The 17,550-nt window shown below is 46.0% G+C and overlaps 1 protein-coding gene across 1 annotated transcript in view; it reads left to right on the top strand.

Annotated features, from left to right (window-relative positions):
- The window catches only part of LOC115646742 (ovostatin-like), a 60,109-nt gene that overhangs the window by 10,273 nt on the left and 32,286 nt on the right, over positions 1–17,550 (top strand). Inside the window, exons 9-17 of the mRNA XM_030552968.1 lie at positions 990–1,104; positions 1,802–1,911; positions 7,388–7,546; positions 8,221–8,448; positions 8,833–8,890; positions 9,471–9,619; positions 11,368–11,517; positions 15,276–15,446; positions 17,033–17,174. Of these exons, the coding sequence (XP_030408828.1) occupies positions 990–1,104; positions 1,802–1,911; positions 7,388–7,546; positions 8,221–8,448; positions 8,833–8,890; positions 9,471–9,619; positions 11,368–11,517; positions 15,276–15,446; positions 17,033–17,174 (1,282 nt within the window). The remainder of the gene's footprint in view (positions 1–989; positions 1,105–1,801; positions 1,912–7,387; positions 7,547–8,220; positions 8,449–8,832; positions 8,891–9,470; positions 9,620–11,367; positions 11,518–15,275; positions 15,447–17,032; positions 17,175–17,550) is intronic.

The raw sequence follows: 17,550 nt of genomic DNA, 5'->3' as shown, positions 1-17,550 counted from the left end.
ATACTGGTCTCCTTTGTAAGATGCTTTGAGATCTATGGGAAAAAGTGCTAGAGAAGAGCTTTATATTATTATTATCTTTGCCTTCTCTCCCCAATCTTCTCTTGATCTTTGAACATAAATTGTATTTTAACTAGTTTTGACTCTTCTCCACCTATATGTGAGTGGGGTGTGTTCTTTGGGTGAGTGGATAGCTTTGGGATAGAATCACAGAGAATTTCCCCAATATATCCGGGGCTGATGGGGTCCTTGGTTACATGGAACTCACTGGCTAAATATCTGTCTAATCTAAAATGCCAGTGTCTCTAGGGCTCCAGGCATCTTAGGAACTAGCCACAATCTAGATAAAGGTACTTCCAGATTCATAGAGGAAATATCCTTCATTGAAATAATATTGAGATGGTTGTGTGCACTAGTTAAACATATTAGAATCTGTCTCATGGGGAGAAGGGATGTTGACCAAGACACTGGGTTCTCTCCAGGTAGAGTGAGAACTGCTCCAAGTAGCATAAGACGGCTTCTCTTCAGGAAGAGTGAGAACTGCTCCCAACCTCTCCCTGAAAAAACAGGACCTTTAAAACAGCACGGTCTGCCATCCGGCATTGCTGTCCTGCAGTGTTAGCACTCAGTGCCTTCTTCAATACAGGATAGAATGGCAGGGAGCTTGTTTAAAGTCCAGAGGGCAGATTCTAACAATGCAGTGTTTCCAGGCATTGGGCATAGCCCCAGAGAGTCAGCAATGGATAGGAGCCCAAGTCTTAGTGAGGAATCTGTACCCAGGTTCCGCTGACCCAGAGACAAGAGACCTACCAGCTAAGCCAGGCACAAGTATATCATAATGGTCTTTTGTATGAATATTCTACTGTTATCTTTGCTTAATGGAGTAAGCCAACACCCTCTTTGCCCCCTTTGGCAAGAAGATCCCCAGTTCTCCTAACCCTGCACAGAACTTGGCTCTTTCCCTACTCACTGACTGTTCCCTTCCTTCTCAGATGGGGAAGGATGGCTGCATCTCCCAGGTCTTCAGCTCCAAGATCTTTGAGCTTAATCGCTCTGGGTACCAGATGAACCTTGATGTGAAAGCAATCGTGACAGAGAAAGGAACAGGTAACACCATTCAATCAGTCAGAGACTGAGGTACAATGGAAAAGGGTGTTGGGGAGAGAAAGGCTGCTCTGTGGGTCAAGGCTTTGGCTGCCCAGAGCAAGGTTTAATTCCCAGTAGGGTGACCAGATGTCCCAATTTTATAGTATCAGAGGGGTAGCCATGTTAGTCTGGATCTGTAAAAGCAGCAAAGAATCCTTTGGCACCTTATAGACTAACAGACGTTTTGGAGCATGAGCTTTTGTGGGTGAATACCCACTTCGTCAGATGCATGTAGTGGAAATTTCCAGGGGCAGGTATATATATGCAGGCAAGCTAGAGATAATGAGGTTAGTTCAATCAGGGAGGATGAGGCCCTGTTCTAGCAGTTGAGGTGTGAAAACCAAGGGAGGAGAAACTGGTTTTGTAATTGGCAAGCCATTCACAGTCTTTGTTTAATCCTTTGTTTAATTTTATAGTGACAGTCCTGATTTTTGGGTCTTTTTCTTATACAGGCTCCTATTACCTGCTAACCCCCATCCTGATTTTTCACATTTGCTGTCTGGTCACTCTAATTCCCAGAGAAGATCCATTTTATAAACACAGTGACAAACTATTTCGAAGGCAAACACTTAGTTGGTTAATTTGTCTCTATTTATTTAAATAATGTTAAATTCAAGACTAATTAATGTCTCATCTTCATCCTGGGCCTGTCCTGCAGGTGTGCAGCTTACAGGCTCTGCCTACATTTCCATAACCCAGGTCCTGGGCAGTGTGAGGTTTGAGAACATGGATCAATCCTACAAAAGGGAAATTCCTTACTTTGGACAGGTAGGCCAGCAGCAAAGGATCCTCTAGGACAAACTACTGTATCCTGGGTGATAGAACGGGTCTATGAGGTAGGTGTGTATTGGGGTCCAGCAATGTGACCTTTGGTGAAAGACTTTTGGAGGTTTTCTTCCCCAAAGCTTCATTCTTTCTAATTAGACTGCACAGTTTAAAACAAAAGAATTATTTGTCCATCCTTGGCTACAGCTCAGTTCTTCAGCTATTCGATGGGAATCTCTGACTACCAATGAGTTTACTGCCTTTGTTCTGAGATCTTGTCTATAATGAGGAAAATATTTTGTGTTTAAAAAAACATTAACTAACATGATTTTAACGGCATGTCAAATGTGATTTAAGTTTTCCCCCCCACCCCAGAGCTTTGGCTATGACCAGTTAACTGGAGCTAATTAAAGCTGTTTTTTTTTAATGTTGGAAAACAACAGTTTTTGTTTTAATTAAATTTTATCTGAAAATTTTTCATTTTGTTATGGTGGAGAAAATGCTCCATTTTTAAAATTCTGTTTTTTTCAACTAGAAGAAGGAAGGGGCAAATTAAAGTAAGATAAAGTTGGAAAAAGAATTATTTTCTCTTTTTAATTTTTTTCACTGGCAAAAGTTCAATGTATGTTGACAGAGCAGTGTATATCTGAGCTTGAGCCTAGGCTCAAGTCAAACCCCTCTTGTGTCCACACTAACTGTGCAAACAAAGGGCTCTGACCATGGTCACAGGAGCCTGCAGAGCTGGAGGGGCTGAGCCCATGTTAAACTGGGACCTAAGGTTTTAGCCCTATTGCTTTCCTGTTGGCATGTAGCCCCCCCTTGACTCAGACTCTGGAAGTCCTCCGGATGTATCCCGGTGTTCCAGGGGCCAGAGGAGCAGCACTGCAGGAAGCCAGCCTGCCATTACTGCTTGTCTGAGTGCGCTCCCCCTTCCTTCTCCAGTTCCTCCTCGCTGCTTGTGGAGCTTGCCACAAACAGGGAGCAGAAGTGACAAGGGGAAGCAGCTTCCAGCTGCCAGGATGTTGGGAGTCATCTGTCCCTGAGTTGGGAGCCCTGCCATTCCCTCTCCTTGCAGGGTAGCATTTGGTCCTCACTTTGCTCTCTGGCCCTTGCTCCTAGCCCCCCCTGGGGCAGTATATACTGGGCAGAATGCATTGGGCTAGTACTGGGCGAGTGGTAGACAGCCCCAAAGCTTCCCCACAGCCAGAGACGGATTAAGATGTATTGGAGCTCTGGGTAAAAAGAACATTGGGGGCCCCCTACATCCCTTTCTGCCATGGGGCCCTGACCCTCCTCTTCTCCCAAGGCTCCACCCCCGGTCTGGCCACAGGCTTGGCCATGGTAAGAGCTGCTGTGGGGAGCCTTGAGCACTCTGCTCCCCTGCCCAGGGCAGGTGGAGGGTCTGGGATTCCCCACAGCTGCCCAGGCTCCTTTGATGGCTTTTACCACAGCCTAGGACAGTGGTCCCCAAACTGTGGGGTGCACTGCCTTAGGGGGACACAGAGGAATATTCGGGTGGAAGGTACAGTAGATTAGCCTCCACAGGGAGTGGGGAGGGAATGCCACCCATCCCTGCTCTACCCCCAGGTCCATTCTGGACCTACTCCAGCCCTGCCGCCAACTCCAGCAGTGGCTGTGCTCCTGGCCTCACCCCAACCGTACCTCTGGCCATGGGCCTACTCCTGGACCCCAACTGAAGCCCCCCCCACAACTCTGGCTCCTGCTCCCAGCTCTAGCTCTGGCTCCCTGAGGCATGCAGACCAGGTAAGCGGGGGGCACAACTGGAAAAGTTTGGGGATCCCTGGTCTAGGGTCAACTGATCACAAACTGGCAAGAGTAAATAGTACAAATCCTCAGTTTTGCCAAAAAGGGACTCGAGGGAGAGTTGGGACTCAGCCCAAGCCTTTACAGGGGAGGAGGGAGCTTGGGCAAGTAGCTCAGGCTGGCTCCATGTGTGGGAGAGGGGGCTTACCCAGCTCCTCATGGGGGTTGGGGGGAATATACTCATTCACTCTCTACACAGGCTCCGTCCGTCTTCCAGCCTGGCAGGGATGTGGCCTCAGGGGGAAGAGAAGGAGTAGGTCAGAGGAGCAGGGCAGAGGCTGGGGGGTGGTAAGGAGCAGTGGGGTGGGACCACAGTGCCAGTGAGCCTGTGTGGCCTCCAAATTAGCTGAGGCCCCTGTACGGGCCTGTACGGTAATCCGCCACTGGCCAGGCCACAGCCTCCCATGGTGGCAGCCCTGGCTACCTCTTCCCTGTGGGGAAGTTGTGGGGCTGGCTCACACTTGCCACCCTGACAGTGCACACAGCCTGGGCACCCCTGCCCACTCTGCCTCAGGGAGGGCAGGGGAGCTCTGGAGCAAGGGCCAGAGAGCGGAGTGGGACCAAGTGGTGATCCTGAAGGAAGGGGGAGCAACAGAGCTCCCCACTCCGCTCAGCCAGGTCCCCACTTTACTCTCTGGCCCCCTGCCATCCCTGAGGCTGCATGTGCAGGGGCATTCAGGCAGTGCACACTGTCAGCATGTGGGAACCAGCCCCTAAACTCCCTTGCAGGCTCCTATATGTCCCTTATCCCTGCCTTTTGGAGTGCGGCTGGGGCAGGAGTCAGGGATCCCTAGGGAGTGCTGGAGCACACTGCACCCAAAGCCCTGGGGATAGATTTCACGACAGCATAGCTGGCAGCAATGAGGCTGAGGTGTGGGTGTGTGGGTGTGTTTTTCTCCTGAAACCTACATTTTATGTCAAACTTTTAAGCAAACAGACAAAAATAAATAAACAACCAAACAAAAACACCTTCATTGGACATCCCAATTTCAGAAATTAAGAACTGCAGTTTCATTTTAATAATTTGACATCCCTGGATCCTGATGCCCTAATTATCCTCAGAACAGGTGCACATGGGCATTGTCCTGCCACCGTGACTCAGCCTAGAGGTGGAGATCTCCATTCTCAGATTAGATGGTAGTACAGTATGAAGCAGTAGTTCTCAGACTTTTGTACTGGTGATCCCTTTCACATAGCAAGCTTCTGAGTGCAACCCCCCCCTTATAAATTAAAAACACTTTTTAATATATTTAATACCATTATAAATTCTGGATGCAAAGTGGAGATTGGGGTGGAGGCTGACAGCTCGTGACCCCCCATGCAGGGCCGGCGCTTCCATTTAGGTGACCTAGGTGGTTGCCTAGGGCACCAGGATTTGGGAGGGCGGCATTTTGCCACCCTCGGCGGCAATTCAGCGGTGGGGGGTCCTTCCGCGCTCTAGGTCATCGTCGGCAATTCTGCGCCAGGTCATTCACTCCCTCCGGGACCCGCCGCTGAAGTGCCCCGAAGACCGGGAGCGTGGAAGGACCACCTCTGCCACAGAATTGCCGCCAATGACCGGGAGCGAGGAAGGACCCCTGCCTAGGGCGCCAAAAACCCTGGCGCCGCTCCTGCCCCCATGTAATAACCTTGTGACCTCCCCCTAGTTTGAGACCCTCTGGTATAAAGCCTTCTCAAATTGTGCAGTTATTCTACTGAGACAAATTTCAGAGTAGCAGCTGTGTTAGTCTGTATCCGCAAAAAAAACAGGAGTACTTGTGGCACCTTAGAGACTAACACATTTATTTGAGCATAAGCTTTCATGGGCTACAGCCCAACTTCATTGGATGCATCCGAAAGCTTGTGCTCAAATAAATTTGTTAGTCTCTAAGGCGCCACAAGTACTCCTGTTCTTTCTACTAAGACAGTTACCAAAGGAGCAGTTTATGTAATTCATGTGCTCCTTGTGGGCATCTGAATTCCTAGTATCACCATAGTTAGGAAACAGCGTGGGCAGTGGAGTTTTCCCACAATGTAGCACATTCCTAGGGCTACATTGGGGGTGGGGTGGGGGGCTAGGCACTTTGCAATATGCTTACTTTCACACAGGTCTGTGAGTTGCAGTTTGGACACCAGAGCCCTAGGTCTGAGCACCAGTCAACAAATTCTTAAGTCAAGGTTAAAATGAAATGTAGATGCTCAAGCCCAGGATTCCCTGAAATAGGTCAGCTGACTTAAGCCCTACTAACCCTAGGTTTACATTGCTGTGTAAACATACCTTGAGAGAGAGAGAGAGAGAGTGTGTTAAAGTATTACTTTTAAAAGTGAAAGTGTTACTTTCTCTGCAGGTGTTGTCTTTCACTTTTAGAAGTTCAAGTACTACTCCCCCTTGCTTTTTAGTCCTCCCCCTCCCCCATTTGCACACTTTTTCCAATGGAAAACTAGAGAAAGGGAAAAAAGAGAGGGAACTCCACCTCACCCTCCAACCGAGTGAAAGCAACTAACCAGACAAAATGAAACAAAAGAAAGACGCTCCCAAGGCAAACACCAATCCCATTCCTAAAACAAACTGAAAGAAGGTAGGCATTTTAAAAAAAAATCATTTTAAAAGTATGGGAAAGTACCAAAATTACAGGCATATCTTCAAATGATTCATTTTCTAATTTTTGAAAAATGAAAGTTTCATCAAATTAATTTTCGTATAAAAATTTTTTTGGCAAAATCCAATTTTTCAGTGAAAACCCTTTTTGTTAAAAAGTTTTGATCATCTCTACTGCTAATACATTTTTAAACACAACTGTCTTTGTATACAGTAAGGAAAAAATGAGTTTATCATCAGCTGATGTTTTCTAATGCAATGCTTTTTCCCAGGAAAGACAAAAGTCAGATTAGGTCTTTGGTTCCCAACTCTACTTCATTACTTTATGCTCCAGGGATCCTGAACAGGGAGATAGCTTGTTACCTGCTGGTAATTTAAGTTGGATCCCAGCACCCTGGCAATAGAGTATAATGAAATGCCATTTTTATTTACCATACAATCTAGTTCTGGGTTTTCTGGCTCCCGTTGGATGGCATTACATTCTGAAAAAGAGCCACACTATTATTATTCTTGAACACATGCACGCATGCACACAGACTCAAAACACAATTCAATTACTAGGCTTCTGGAGTCTAGCTAATGGAATAAGGGGTTATGTAAACTCTACATTTCCCAAACAGCTCACAGTCTAACATATGAATAGCAAGGATGTGGGATTAGAACCAGGGCACATAGTGGCTGGAAGCTTGAGTGGGTTCAAAATCCAGAGATGAAAGAAGAAGGTGTCCAGCAAGTGGGAAGGAGTCCTTGGCCACGAAGAAGAAGGTAAATGAGAAATGTGTGCCCTTACACTAGGAATGAGGAGTGGGGAGTGAGCAGGCAGGGGATGGCGGGAGTGGAGGGAATTGTGTGTAGTGTAAGTGAAGCAGTGCACCTGAGGAAATTCTACACAGGCTAGGATGGCTGCCATGATGTTGTGATAGCCATTTTAACTCTTGGATATTTGTTTTTGGTGGTAGGGTTGTATTACATAGAAAACAAACACAGGCAAAACACACATATCCATACTCAAATGGATTAGGAACTTAACATTGGTCTTCTACCTCCCTGAGACCCTCACATCCCCTTTTCCTTTAGATCAAACTGGTAAATGAGGATGACTCGCCCATGGCAAATGAGGTTGTTCAGCTGCTCCTCAATGACAAGAATGTGGGCAACTATACCACAGATGGGAATGGCACCGTTCAGTTTTCAATTGACACTTCTGAAATGTTCAATCCTCAGTTTACCCTGAGGGTGAGTACCTGAAGAGCTAATGGGGAAAGGTTGTATTCCCATGAGAGGTACTGTGTTGGGAAGAGGGAGGGCTGCTCTTCACCCATTGCCTAGAACCCGTGTCCAAAGAGGATGGGATGTGGATTGTATTCTGGTGATGAACTGTGCTTTCTTTGGCTCCTTTCATGCCCCAGTGATCACAAAGCACCTTATAAAGTAGTGAGCTAAATATCTCAGTTATTGCAATGATTATAGAAGTAAATACAGCAGCTTTTGTGTGCCCTATAATATCTCAAGCATTAGCTGACCATTGGTAAGAGAGGACATGCTGGACAGGAGCAGTGAGGCAAACTGTTGGGATTTGAAGAAAAAAGGGAATTGATTGATTTAGCCTTTTTCTCCTTTTTTCCCACCCCTTTTCTTTGTATCTTGTCTACAAAGTGATTGTGAGTTTCACAGATTGGTTTTTCTTCTGCTTCTTTTGGCATTTTTCTGCTTTTTCTGTCACCTCTCTCCATGTTGCTAGAGATGGTCTGCTGTCACTTACATTACCTGGGCAGTTAGCTTTAGATAAAATGCTTTATCAATGGCTTGTGAATTTCAGTCTCTTATTTGTGGCAGTGACTTCCTGTTTCCACTGCCTCCCCAGTGAAACATCAGTTTGCTCTTTTCTCCCTTTCCCCTTTTCTTGTCAGGCGATATATAAAACCAACGACAACTGCAATGCAGGTGGTTGGTTGATACCTTACTATCCTGAGGCCTATTACTCTGTCCAGCGCTTCTACTCCCGGACTAATAGCTTTGTGAAGATCAAGTTGGAGCCGAAGGAGTTTAGCTGTGGACAGCAGAGGTCAATCACAGTGCACTATGTCCTGAACAAATACAGTTACAGGAAGATCACCAGTGTGAAATTCTACCATGTGGTAAGTGCCAGGTGGCTTCTGTGAGTCCCGAAAAGATCTTGGTCTGGGATCTGCCCAGCAAAGCCCCAAGCACCAATATCTCAAGTGATTGATCTACTTGGTTATAGATAGCAGAGATGCTTTCTAGGCTAAACTCTTCCTTGATTCACGTTGCTGCACAGCCTGGCAAACAGGACTACAAAAGCAGGGACAGGAATGTGGTGGTTTGACAGGATTGTATCTGTGTGTGGAAAATCTAACCTATCTACCCCTGGATATGCTATACCTGACTTCATATTGAGTCAAACAGTTAAAACAATCCTAACTGCATGCTTCCCATTATCAGACTGGGTTGTTCCCCCATCCCCTATTGTCTCCCATCTCATGGTGTCTTTCTGTGCACAGGTGATGGCGAAGGGCAAGATTGTCCTCAGTGGCAAACAGCATGTCAGCACCAGTGGTGGCAAGTATAGTTTTTGATGCAAAGATAATGAGAAATAGGGAATGAGGCAGAGCTTCTGGAATCTGTGCAGCAGGCAGGACTAGCATAGCACCTCTCCCCACATGTGTGTGTGGTGGAGTCAGGCTGGTAATCATCACCTAGAAGACCCCTGTTGAATTAAGAATGGCTGCCCATCCCATCAAACTCTTCACAAAGGCAATGGGGGGAAGCAGCCTATGTCACCCCTGGGGAAGTAATGGCCTATGGAGATCCTCCCAGAAGAAAACTCCTGAGGAGATGCAGAGTGTGGCTAAGAGAATAAGGAAATAGTACGTCTTGTGAGATGTCAGCCATTGGGATGTTGGATCTGAATTCTGTTCTGGAATCTGACTGGATTCTGGATACACCTTCAAACCCTAATTTTAACTTTGATGGCATCTGAATCTGAATCCAAACCCACAACCATATCAGTCCATCTCCACAGTATTTCCTTTATATACCATCTCAGTCCCCTTCCCATTTTACACACATCCCAGCTAGGATTGCAGCTTCTAGAACAGTTTCTCTGTGATTCTCTTTTGAATTGTCCCTTTCTTCTCAGCATCTCTAAAAGGCACTTTCTCCATCCCGCTCACTGTCAGTGAGAAGCTGGCTCCTGCTGCCCGAATGCTGGTCTACACCGTGCACCCTGCCAGGGAGCTAGTAGCCGACAGTGCCAGATTCCAGATTGAGAAGTGCTTCAAGAACAAGGTGAGTGAACATAAGATGTTTCTATGGCTGTATAGTTTTTTCCTATGGGAGACCTTTATTTCCCCCCCTGCATGTCTGCTCCAATCTTACCTTCTCATTCCTTGTGCTGTTTCTGATCTTCTCTTACTGTGCCATTCATCTCCTTTTCCACTCAGTCTCATGCCTTTGCTATACTTCCCCACCCTGCTTACCCCTGGCTCTCATCTCCTGCCCCCCAAGTGCCCATTCTCTCTTAAAATCCACTTCTTCCAGGAATCCTTCCTAAACTGATCTGCACCTCTCTACCTTCAACTCTTATCCCATGTCTTGTTTATCCAATAGTCAATTCTTCAAGGTAGGGAACATGTGTTACTCTGTTGGCCAAATCCCATTGTACTCAGTATATTTTAATGCCATGATATATTTCTATGCAGTTATAGCTGGGTGAATATTTTTCAGCAAATAGTAAATTTGCCAAAAATGTATTTTTCAGAGCACTGACATTATTTGTGAACTCAGGTTGAATATGGTGAATAGTTGAGACTAAAAACAAAAATTTCAGAAGCATCAAAATAGTACATATGTTTTTAATTTGTTTCATTTGGAAATGTTTTGAGTTTGACATTTAAAACATTTCATTTGACTCCCTCAGGTTGGTTTTGGCTTTTTGTTTCAGTGAGGAAAAAAACAAAAAACAAATCTACTGTTGAAAACTAATCTTTTTTTTAATTATTGTTCCGTTCAGCCACCAAACCAAAAAATCAGTGATTTTCTTCAGCTCTGCCTACTGCTGAGAGAGTAAGAGTAGAATCACACTGACTGTTCCATGAACACACAAATAGGTTTGGAGCTAAGAGTTCACATTTTCAAATGCTCCTAAATCACTTAGGAGCCGTTTAAACTTTATTCATTATCTAAATATTTACGTCACCTGGGAATTTATTGGGGAGTAACATTTTAAAATGGCTGTGATAATTCTAATTATAGATCAGTTTGAATGTTGTTATAAACTTTTACAGCTCATCTAATTTATTTTTTTCAGGATTTCAGTTTAAAGGAAAGGCAGTGTAGTGCAGTAATATTTGCACATTAGGGCCAAATTCTGTTCTATCTTACACTGACTCTGATGTGAGTTACACTTAATTCATCCCAGTGTAACTGAGAGAACAATTTGGCTAATAAGATTTTGTTTGCAATTCTAATTATAGTGTGATTTTAATACTGGAAATTACCTGCTGGACTACATTATCCAAAGTCCATAAACTGAAGCTGGATATGTCTATTATTAGAGGGAAGAAAATAAAGAAGCGGTTTGTTTGCAACAGACACAAAGTGCTTATTGCAGATACATAAATAAATTTCATGGGAAGAGAAAATAGCACCGTAAGCACTTACATTAGGGGAGGCAAAGGTGTGTTTACTTTATTCCTCTAGCTGCTCTGGCTTTCCAGGGCTTTTGAGGGGGCAGTGGTCTTGGCCTGAAGACATTAAAAAAAAAGAAAGTGGCAAGAGGTAAAAGTTGGGATACACAGGATGGCAGGCCCTATGTGGGTTGCCAGAGATGGTGAGAAGAACAGGGCCTTCACGGTCACTTCTGGCCCTAGGACAGGGACTCCTAGGAGATTCTGTCTTCTTCATCCTGCAGAAAGAAGAATGAGGTTGTGGCGATGGGTAGAGGCCCATCCATCTTGCCACAGGACCTATACTCACTCACAGCAGTCCCTTGAGGGGCAGGATTTAACCCATCTGACACCTCTGCTCAATTCCAGGTCCAGTTGCAGTTCTCCAAGAAGCAGGGGCTCCCAGCCTCTAATGTCAGCCTCCACCTTGAAGCTTCAGCCAACTCCCACTGCGCTCTGCGGGCTGTGGATGAGAGCGTGCTGCTCTTGAGGCCTGAGCGAGAACTGTCTGCTGAGACTGTAAGCCCTCAAGTCCTCTACCCAGCACTGGCCAGGATAATGTGCTGCTTTCTTTGAAATTCATTTGGCTTCTATCTCTCCATACTCTTCTCCCATCCCCTGCAGCTCTGCTGCCTTCCTCCCCATGCCTGGTCTTTCCCAGTTCTGTGGTTTGATTCCTTACTTCTCTCCCCTATAAAAACACTCCATGAGAGGCAAAAGACCCCATCATTCCCTAATGGGCAGAGCCTCTTGCTCCCACCCTCCTCCACCGGCTACTGTGGGAAACGTATTAAAGAATATGTAGATAAGTTATAGGTATTGAAGGAACTAACTGAAGCAATCTTAGAACCATTAGCAATTATCTTTGAGAACTAACAGAGGACAGGGAAGGACCCAGAGGACTGGAGAAGGGCAAATATAGTACTTATCTTTAAAAAAGGGAACAGAGGATCTGGGAAATTGTACTTTGATGCTTGGAAAGTTGCTGGACGAAATTATTAAACAATTGGTTTGTAAACATCCAGAGGATAACAGGCTTATAAAGAATAGCCAGCATGGATTTTCTAAGAACAAAGCAGCCAGATCAACCTAATTTACTACTTTGACAAGGTTCATGGCCTATTGGATAGGGAAGAAGCAGTAGATGTGATATAGTTTACCTTTACCAAAGCTTTTGACAAGTCCTACATCACATTCTCATAAGCAAACTAGGAAAATATGATTTAGATGAAATTACTCTAAATTTGGGGCACAACAGGTTGAAAGTCATCTAAAGCTTGATGACTTGCTGTCAAACTGGAAGAGAGTATGCAGAGGGGTCCCACAGAGGTTATCCCGGAGTCAAGTATTATTCAATATTTTCATTAATGACTTGGATAATGGAGTGTCTAAAGCTTATAAAATTTGCAGATGACACCAAACTGGGAGACGTTGCAAGCACTTTGGAGGACAGGATTTGAATTCAAAACAATATTGACAAATTAGATAAGTGGTTTGAAATCAGGAAGATGAAATTCAGTAAAGACAAGTACAGTTAGGAAAGAAATATCAAATACACAACTACAAAATGGTGAACAACCGGCTAGGTGGTCATACTGCTGAAAAGGATCTGAGGGTTATTGTTGATCACAAACTGAATATCAGTCAACACTCTAATGCAGCTGCAAAAAAGGCTAATATCATTCTAGGATGTATTAACAGGAGTGTTGTATGTAAGATACGGGAAGTAAATGTCTCGCTCTACTCAGCAATGGTGAGTCCTCAGCTGGAATACGGTGTCCAGTTCTGGAGAGCACAAAAAGGACACATGGTTTAGAACACCTGACTGATGAGGAAACGTTAAACAAACTACATGTTTAGTGTTGAGAAAAGAAGACTGAGAGGGGACCTGATAACAGTCTTCCGATATGTTAAGGACTGTTATAAAGATGATGGGGATCAGGGCCGGTGCAAGGAAGTTTCGTTCCCTAGGCGAAACTTCCACCTTGCGCCCGCCCTCCCCCAGCCCTGTGGAAGCTTCCCACCCCACCTCCACCCTGAGGCGCCCTCCCCCCTGTCCTGAGGGTCCCCCCCACCATGGCAGCTCCCCCATCTCCCAGGGAGCCGTGCAGTACCTCCTCACCCCAGCTCACCTCTGCTCTGCGTCCTCACCGAGCACGCCGCCCCTGCTCTAATTCTCATCCCAGGCTTGCGGCCTCAAACAGCTGATATACGCTGCAAGCCTGGCAGGCAGGAGAAGTGGAGCAGTGACCGCGCGCTTGGGGAAAAACTGCTGTAAAAAAAATTGGAGGGCACTGCTTTTTGGCACCCCCAAATCTTGACACCCTAGGCAACTGCCTAGTTTGCCTTAATGGTAGCACCGGCCCTGATGGGGATCAATTATTCTCCATGTCCAATGAAGGTAAGTCAAGAAGTAATGGACTCAACATGCAGCAGGGGAGATTTAGGTTAGATATTAAGAAAAAAAATCTAACCATAAGGGTAGTTAAGCTCTGGAACAGGCTTCCAAGGCATGTTGTAGAATCCCCATTACTAGAAATTTTTAAGAATGAGTTGAACAAACTCATGCCAGGGATGGTCTAGGTTTACGTAGTCCTGCCCCAGCACTAGAAATGTACCAGATGACCTCTTGAGGTCTGTTCCAACCCAACATTTCTATGATTCTACAATTCTATGTCAAATTGTCTCTGCTTAGACATGCCCTCCCAGTGCATTTCACCTCCCTCCTGCTAAGCTGCAGCCTGAGCAGAAGGTGGAGGTAGATCACACTGTGACACCGATCTTCACTAGTTTTGAAGTGGGAGCCACTTTGGCAAAAAACCTTCAGTGGAAGAGCCACATGAACTACTAAATTAACACATTACTTGCTACTCCCTGATGATGTAATATTACAGAGCCACTCATGTAATTAAAATGAAATCTTCTTGTACAATTAAATGATACTCCTTTTATAAAATATATGGAATTAAAAAGGCACCTATGCAAGTAAACTTTTTAAGATCAGAATAATGCAAAACTTACTTTAAAAACTGGATGAGCGAAAGTGTGCCTGTTCCTTCTGGATTTTGTTCATACAGTGTTTGTAATCTGTCATCGCAATCCTAGTAAGGCAGTTCAAATGTTCACTGGTCAATTTGTTCCTCTGTTTTCTTTTCAGCCCTCTGGCTGGGGGTGTGGCTCTGGGATGGGACTGGGGATGAGGGTTTGGGATGTGGGAGGAGGCTCAGGGCTGGGTCCAAGGGTTGGGGTATGGTGGTAAGGGCTGTGGGGTGGGTCTGGGGATGAGGGGTTAAGGGTGCGGGGGGGGGGGCTCAGGGCTGGGTCAGAGTGTTGGGATGCGGGGGCAGGAGGGGTGAGGGCCCTGGAGTGGGGCTGGGGATGTGGAGTTCGAGGTGCTGGCATGCTGCCCTGGGATTGGGGCCAGAGGACTCCCACAGCCCTCTCCCTGCCGGCAGGCAGCACAGAGCTCTGGGGAAGGGGCTCTCTCTCTCTCCCCTGCAGGCAGGTAGCACCAACCTCTAGGAAAAGGGACCCCTTTCCACCCTTCAGCAGCAGTTAGCTCCGGGGCCAGGGAAGAGGCCCACAGCAGCCTTGCAAGCCCCAACTTGCTCCCCTCTCCAGTTCTCGCCCACCCCCTACCTCTCTCCTCTCCTGATCCCTGTTGCGTGGCTCTTTAGAGCTGTTGTGCAGCTATTTATAGCCAGCTGCACAGCTGCGTAATTTAGAGGGAACTTAGCAAGCCGCATTTAGCGTTGATGGGAGCTACCACTGGCTCACGGGCCTTGCAATGAAGAATACTGCACTATGGGCAGGAGCGAGGTTCCCTGTAGCAGGGAGAAAGTAAGAGCCAATCAAGGTTTGCTTTAGGCAAGAATCTTGCCCTCCCCACTATCAGGAACCCTCTTGCCACAACAACTATTAATCACCCGCTTCTGAACTTTAGGAAGCACCCAGGTAGGAAGGTGTGTAACATGTTAGGATCAGGCAGTGCTCTAAGGGTTAACAAAGAATCTTTCTGGAGGCTGCAATGGAGGATCATGAGCCAGCAGTGTGACAATCCTAATACAGCCCAATATTGCCTGAGGGCATGTGCTCCTTCCTGGACACCACACATAAAAACAGAGCAAGATAGACTGAAGAGAGTTCAGGAGAGGATAAGGCAAAGGATGAGAGACCCAGACTGGTATCCCACCCCTAGCAGCAGCCATTACCTGGTGCAAGTCCCTGTACAGATCTCTCCCCACACACAGGTTCTGTTTTTGTTTCCTCTCTCACAGGTTTACAACCTACATCCCTTGCAAGAGTTGTATGGTTATTATTTCAATGGGCTGAATCTGGAAGATGACAGCAAAGAGCCATGTGTCCCGGCTGACAGCATCTTTCACAATGGCTTGTATTACATCCCTGTGTCCTTTGACTTCGGCCCAGATGTCTATCAGTATTTCAAGGCAGGCATGCTGGAATTTCTTTAAATCAGCCCACAGTGGACTATCACCTGGATAGCAGTGGAAGAGGAGAGCAGGGAAGGGTGGGGGTGAAGGTGAAATTTAAGTGCCTTCCCTGGTTTTCTCCCTTGCAAATCATGAAATGCAGCAGGCACCTGGTGTCAGGTGTATAACCTCTTCTGCTGACACGTCCACCTGCACTTAGTCCTATTGGCAGGGAAAGCTGATCAGGAATTTTTTTATGAAACATTTTTTCATTAGAAAATGCCGATTTGTAAAACTGAACATTTTCAGTGGAAAGGGTTGGTTTTGACAAAACTGTTGTTGGTAAGTTTTATCAGGTCCAGGATGGAATTTCTTGTCAAAACTAGAAAGAAAGGCCCACCTCAGAGTAGCCCAGTGGTTACAACACTCTTCTGGAGTGTGGAAGATGCAGCTTGAAGTCCATGTTCTGCCTGATTCAGAGGAGGGTCTGGAACCTATGTCTACGTATACCCACTGAGTGCTTCAACCGCCAGGCTGATGGTCATTTTAGAGGAAGGGTTTCTTCTATTGTAGCTGTTTCACTTAGTTGAAGTGATTAAATATTCATTGCACCAGAAAGAGAGAGAGACTGACACTGATTCAGAGTCCTGACTCAAGCCCAGGTTTCCCATGTCCTGCGTGAGGACGCTAACCCTAAGCTGTTGGGGATTCTGGAATGGAGTTTTCTCTCTCTGGTTATTTTCTCTCTCTCTCTCTCTCTCTCTCTCTCTCGCTCTCTCTCTCTCTCTCTTTCACACACGCACCACCTTTGAAAGATGTTAGTTTTGTCCCATTGTGGAATGGTGAGAAATTTTGAAACCTTGAAATGTTTTGCCCTCAGCTCTGTTATGAAATCTGTAGTCTAGGGCAGGGTATAGAGCCAGAGCCAATCCTGAACTGTGGTGCAATCTTATTTCCTGCTGTCATATATCCAGCCTCCCAGCTGAGCCTCACAACGTGAAGGCTGTCCTGCAGTAACAGAGGGGTGGGACTAGATAACTCAATTTATTTTCTAGCTGTAGACTCTGATTCTTTATCTGAAAGGCAGTGGACAGGTCTCCCAAGGGAAGTGATATAAACCCAACTGCACTTCTAATACAGTACAGAAGAATCCTGCACTGGCCATCAGGTAAAGGGCTAGATAGGCCCCTTTCAGAGCTCCATTAATGTAGTTTCTGACTGTACAGCAGGTGTCACTGTCCTACTTCAGAGATTCAGCACCAAATTCCTCTGTCTTGAGTGTTGTGTGTTTGTAGTGCACACTCTGTATGAATTCCTGTGGCATATTCTGCATTTCTAACATGCATGGAACTCCCATTGACATTGGCACAGAAAATGTCATAGAGACCCTCATGGGAGAAGAGAGAGAAGCTGGCCCTAGGATGAGGGAGGGAGGGAAATAGTACCACTAAGAAGAGCCTGGAGTTTAGATGGGCACTGTTCACTTGTGGTATTATCCACTCCTCTGTAACTAGAAGGCTATGAATGGGGAAGGAGGGCAGAGTGGAATCAAACTGTATCAGGAAGCCGAGGTGGTTGATGTCCTGTTTGTTTTGATTTTGAAGGAGATGGGCATGAAGGTTTTTACCAACTCTCGGCTGCGGCAGCCCGTGGTGTGTGGAAGTGTCAGACCAAGCCCTGATTTCCTTGGCCGTCCTGGCTTTGGTGGGAGTTTGTCCACACCTATGGCTACTGCCAAATTTTCAGGTAATAGTGGATGGCAGGAGAAAAAATGTGTTTTTCCTGCATGGATCTGTGAGATTAGGAACATTTGTGGGGAGAAGAGGCACTGTGTGGAGTGGACATAAGAGCCTGTGTGCATGTTAGCATTCACAAATACACACATCTTTATCTGAAATCCCAGTCCATTGTGGAACCAAAGTATACAGGGTTCAGGTAATGCCACTGGAAGCCTGTCACCTCTAAGCCACTGCTTCTAATCCAGCCCAAGAGCAGAAAGCCTAGAAACTTTGGGAAATGTAATACAGATGTGTTGGACTGGCTGGCTATTGGTTCCAGTATGAGCAGTTTGTACTGAGAGGCAGCATGGCATTGGAATTAGAGCACAGAGTTGAGAGTCAGG

This window comes from Gopherus evgoodei, chromosome 1 (genome assembly GCF_007399415.2).
Source record: "Gopherus evgoodei ecotype Sinaloan lineage chromosome 1, rGopEvg1_v1.p, whole genome shotgun sequence".
Lineage (NCBI taxonomy): Eukaryota > Metazoa > Chordata > Testudines > Testudinidae > Gopherus > Gopherus evgoodei.
This window is presented reverse-complemented; position numbering and strand designations above follow the sequence as displayed.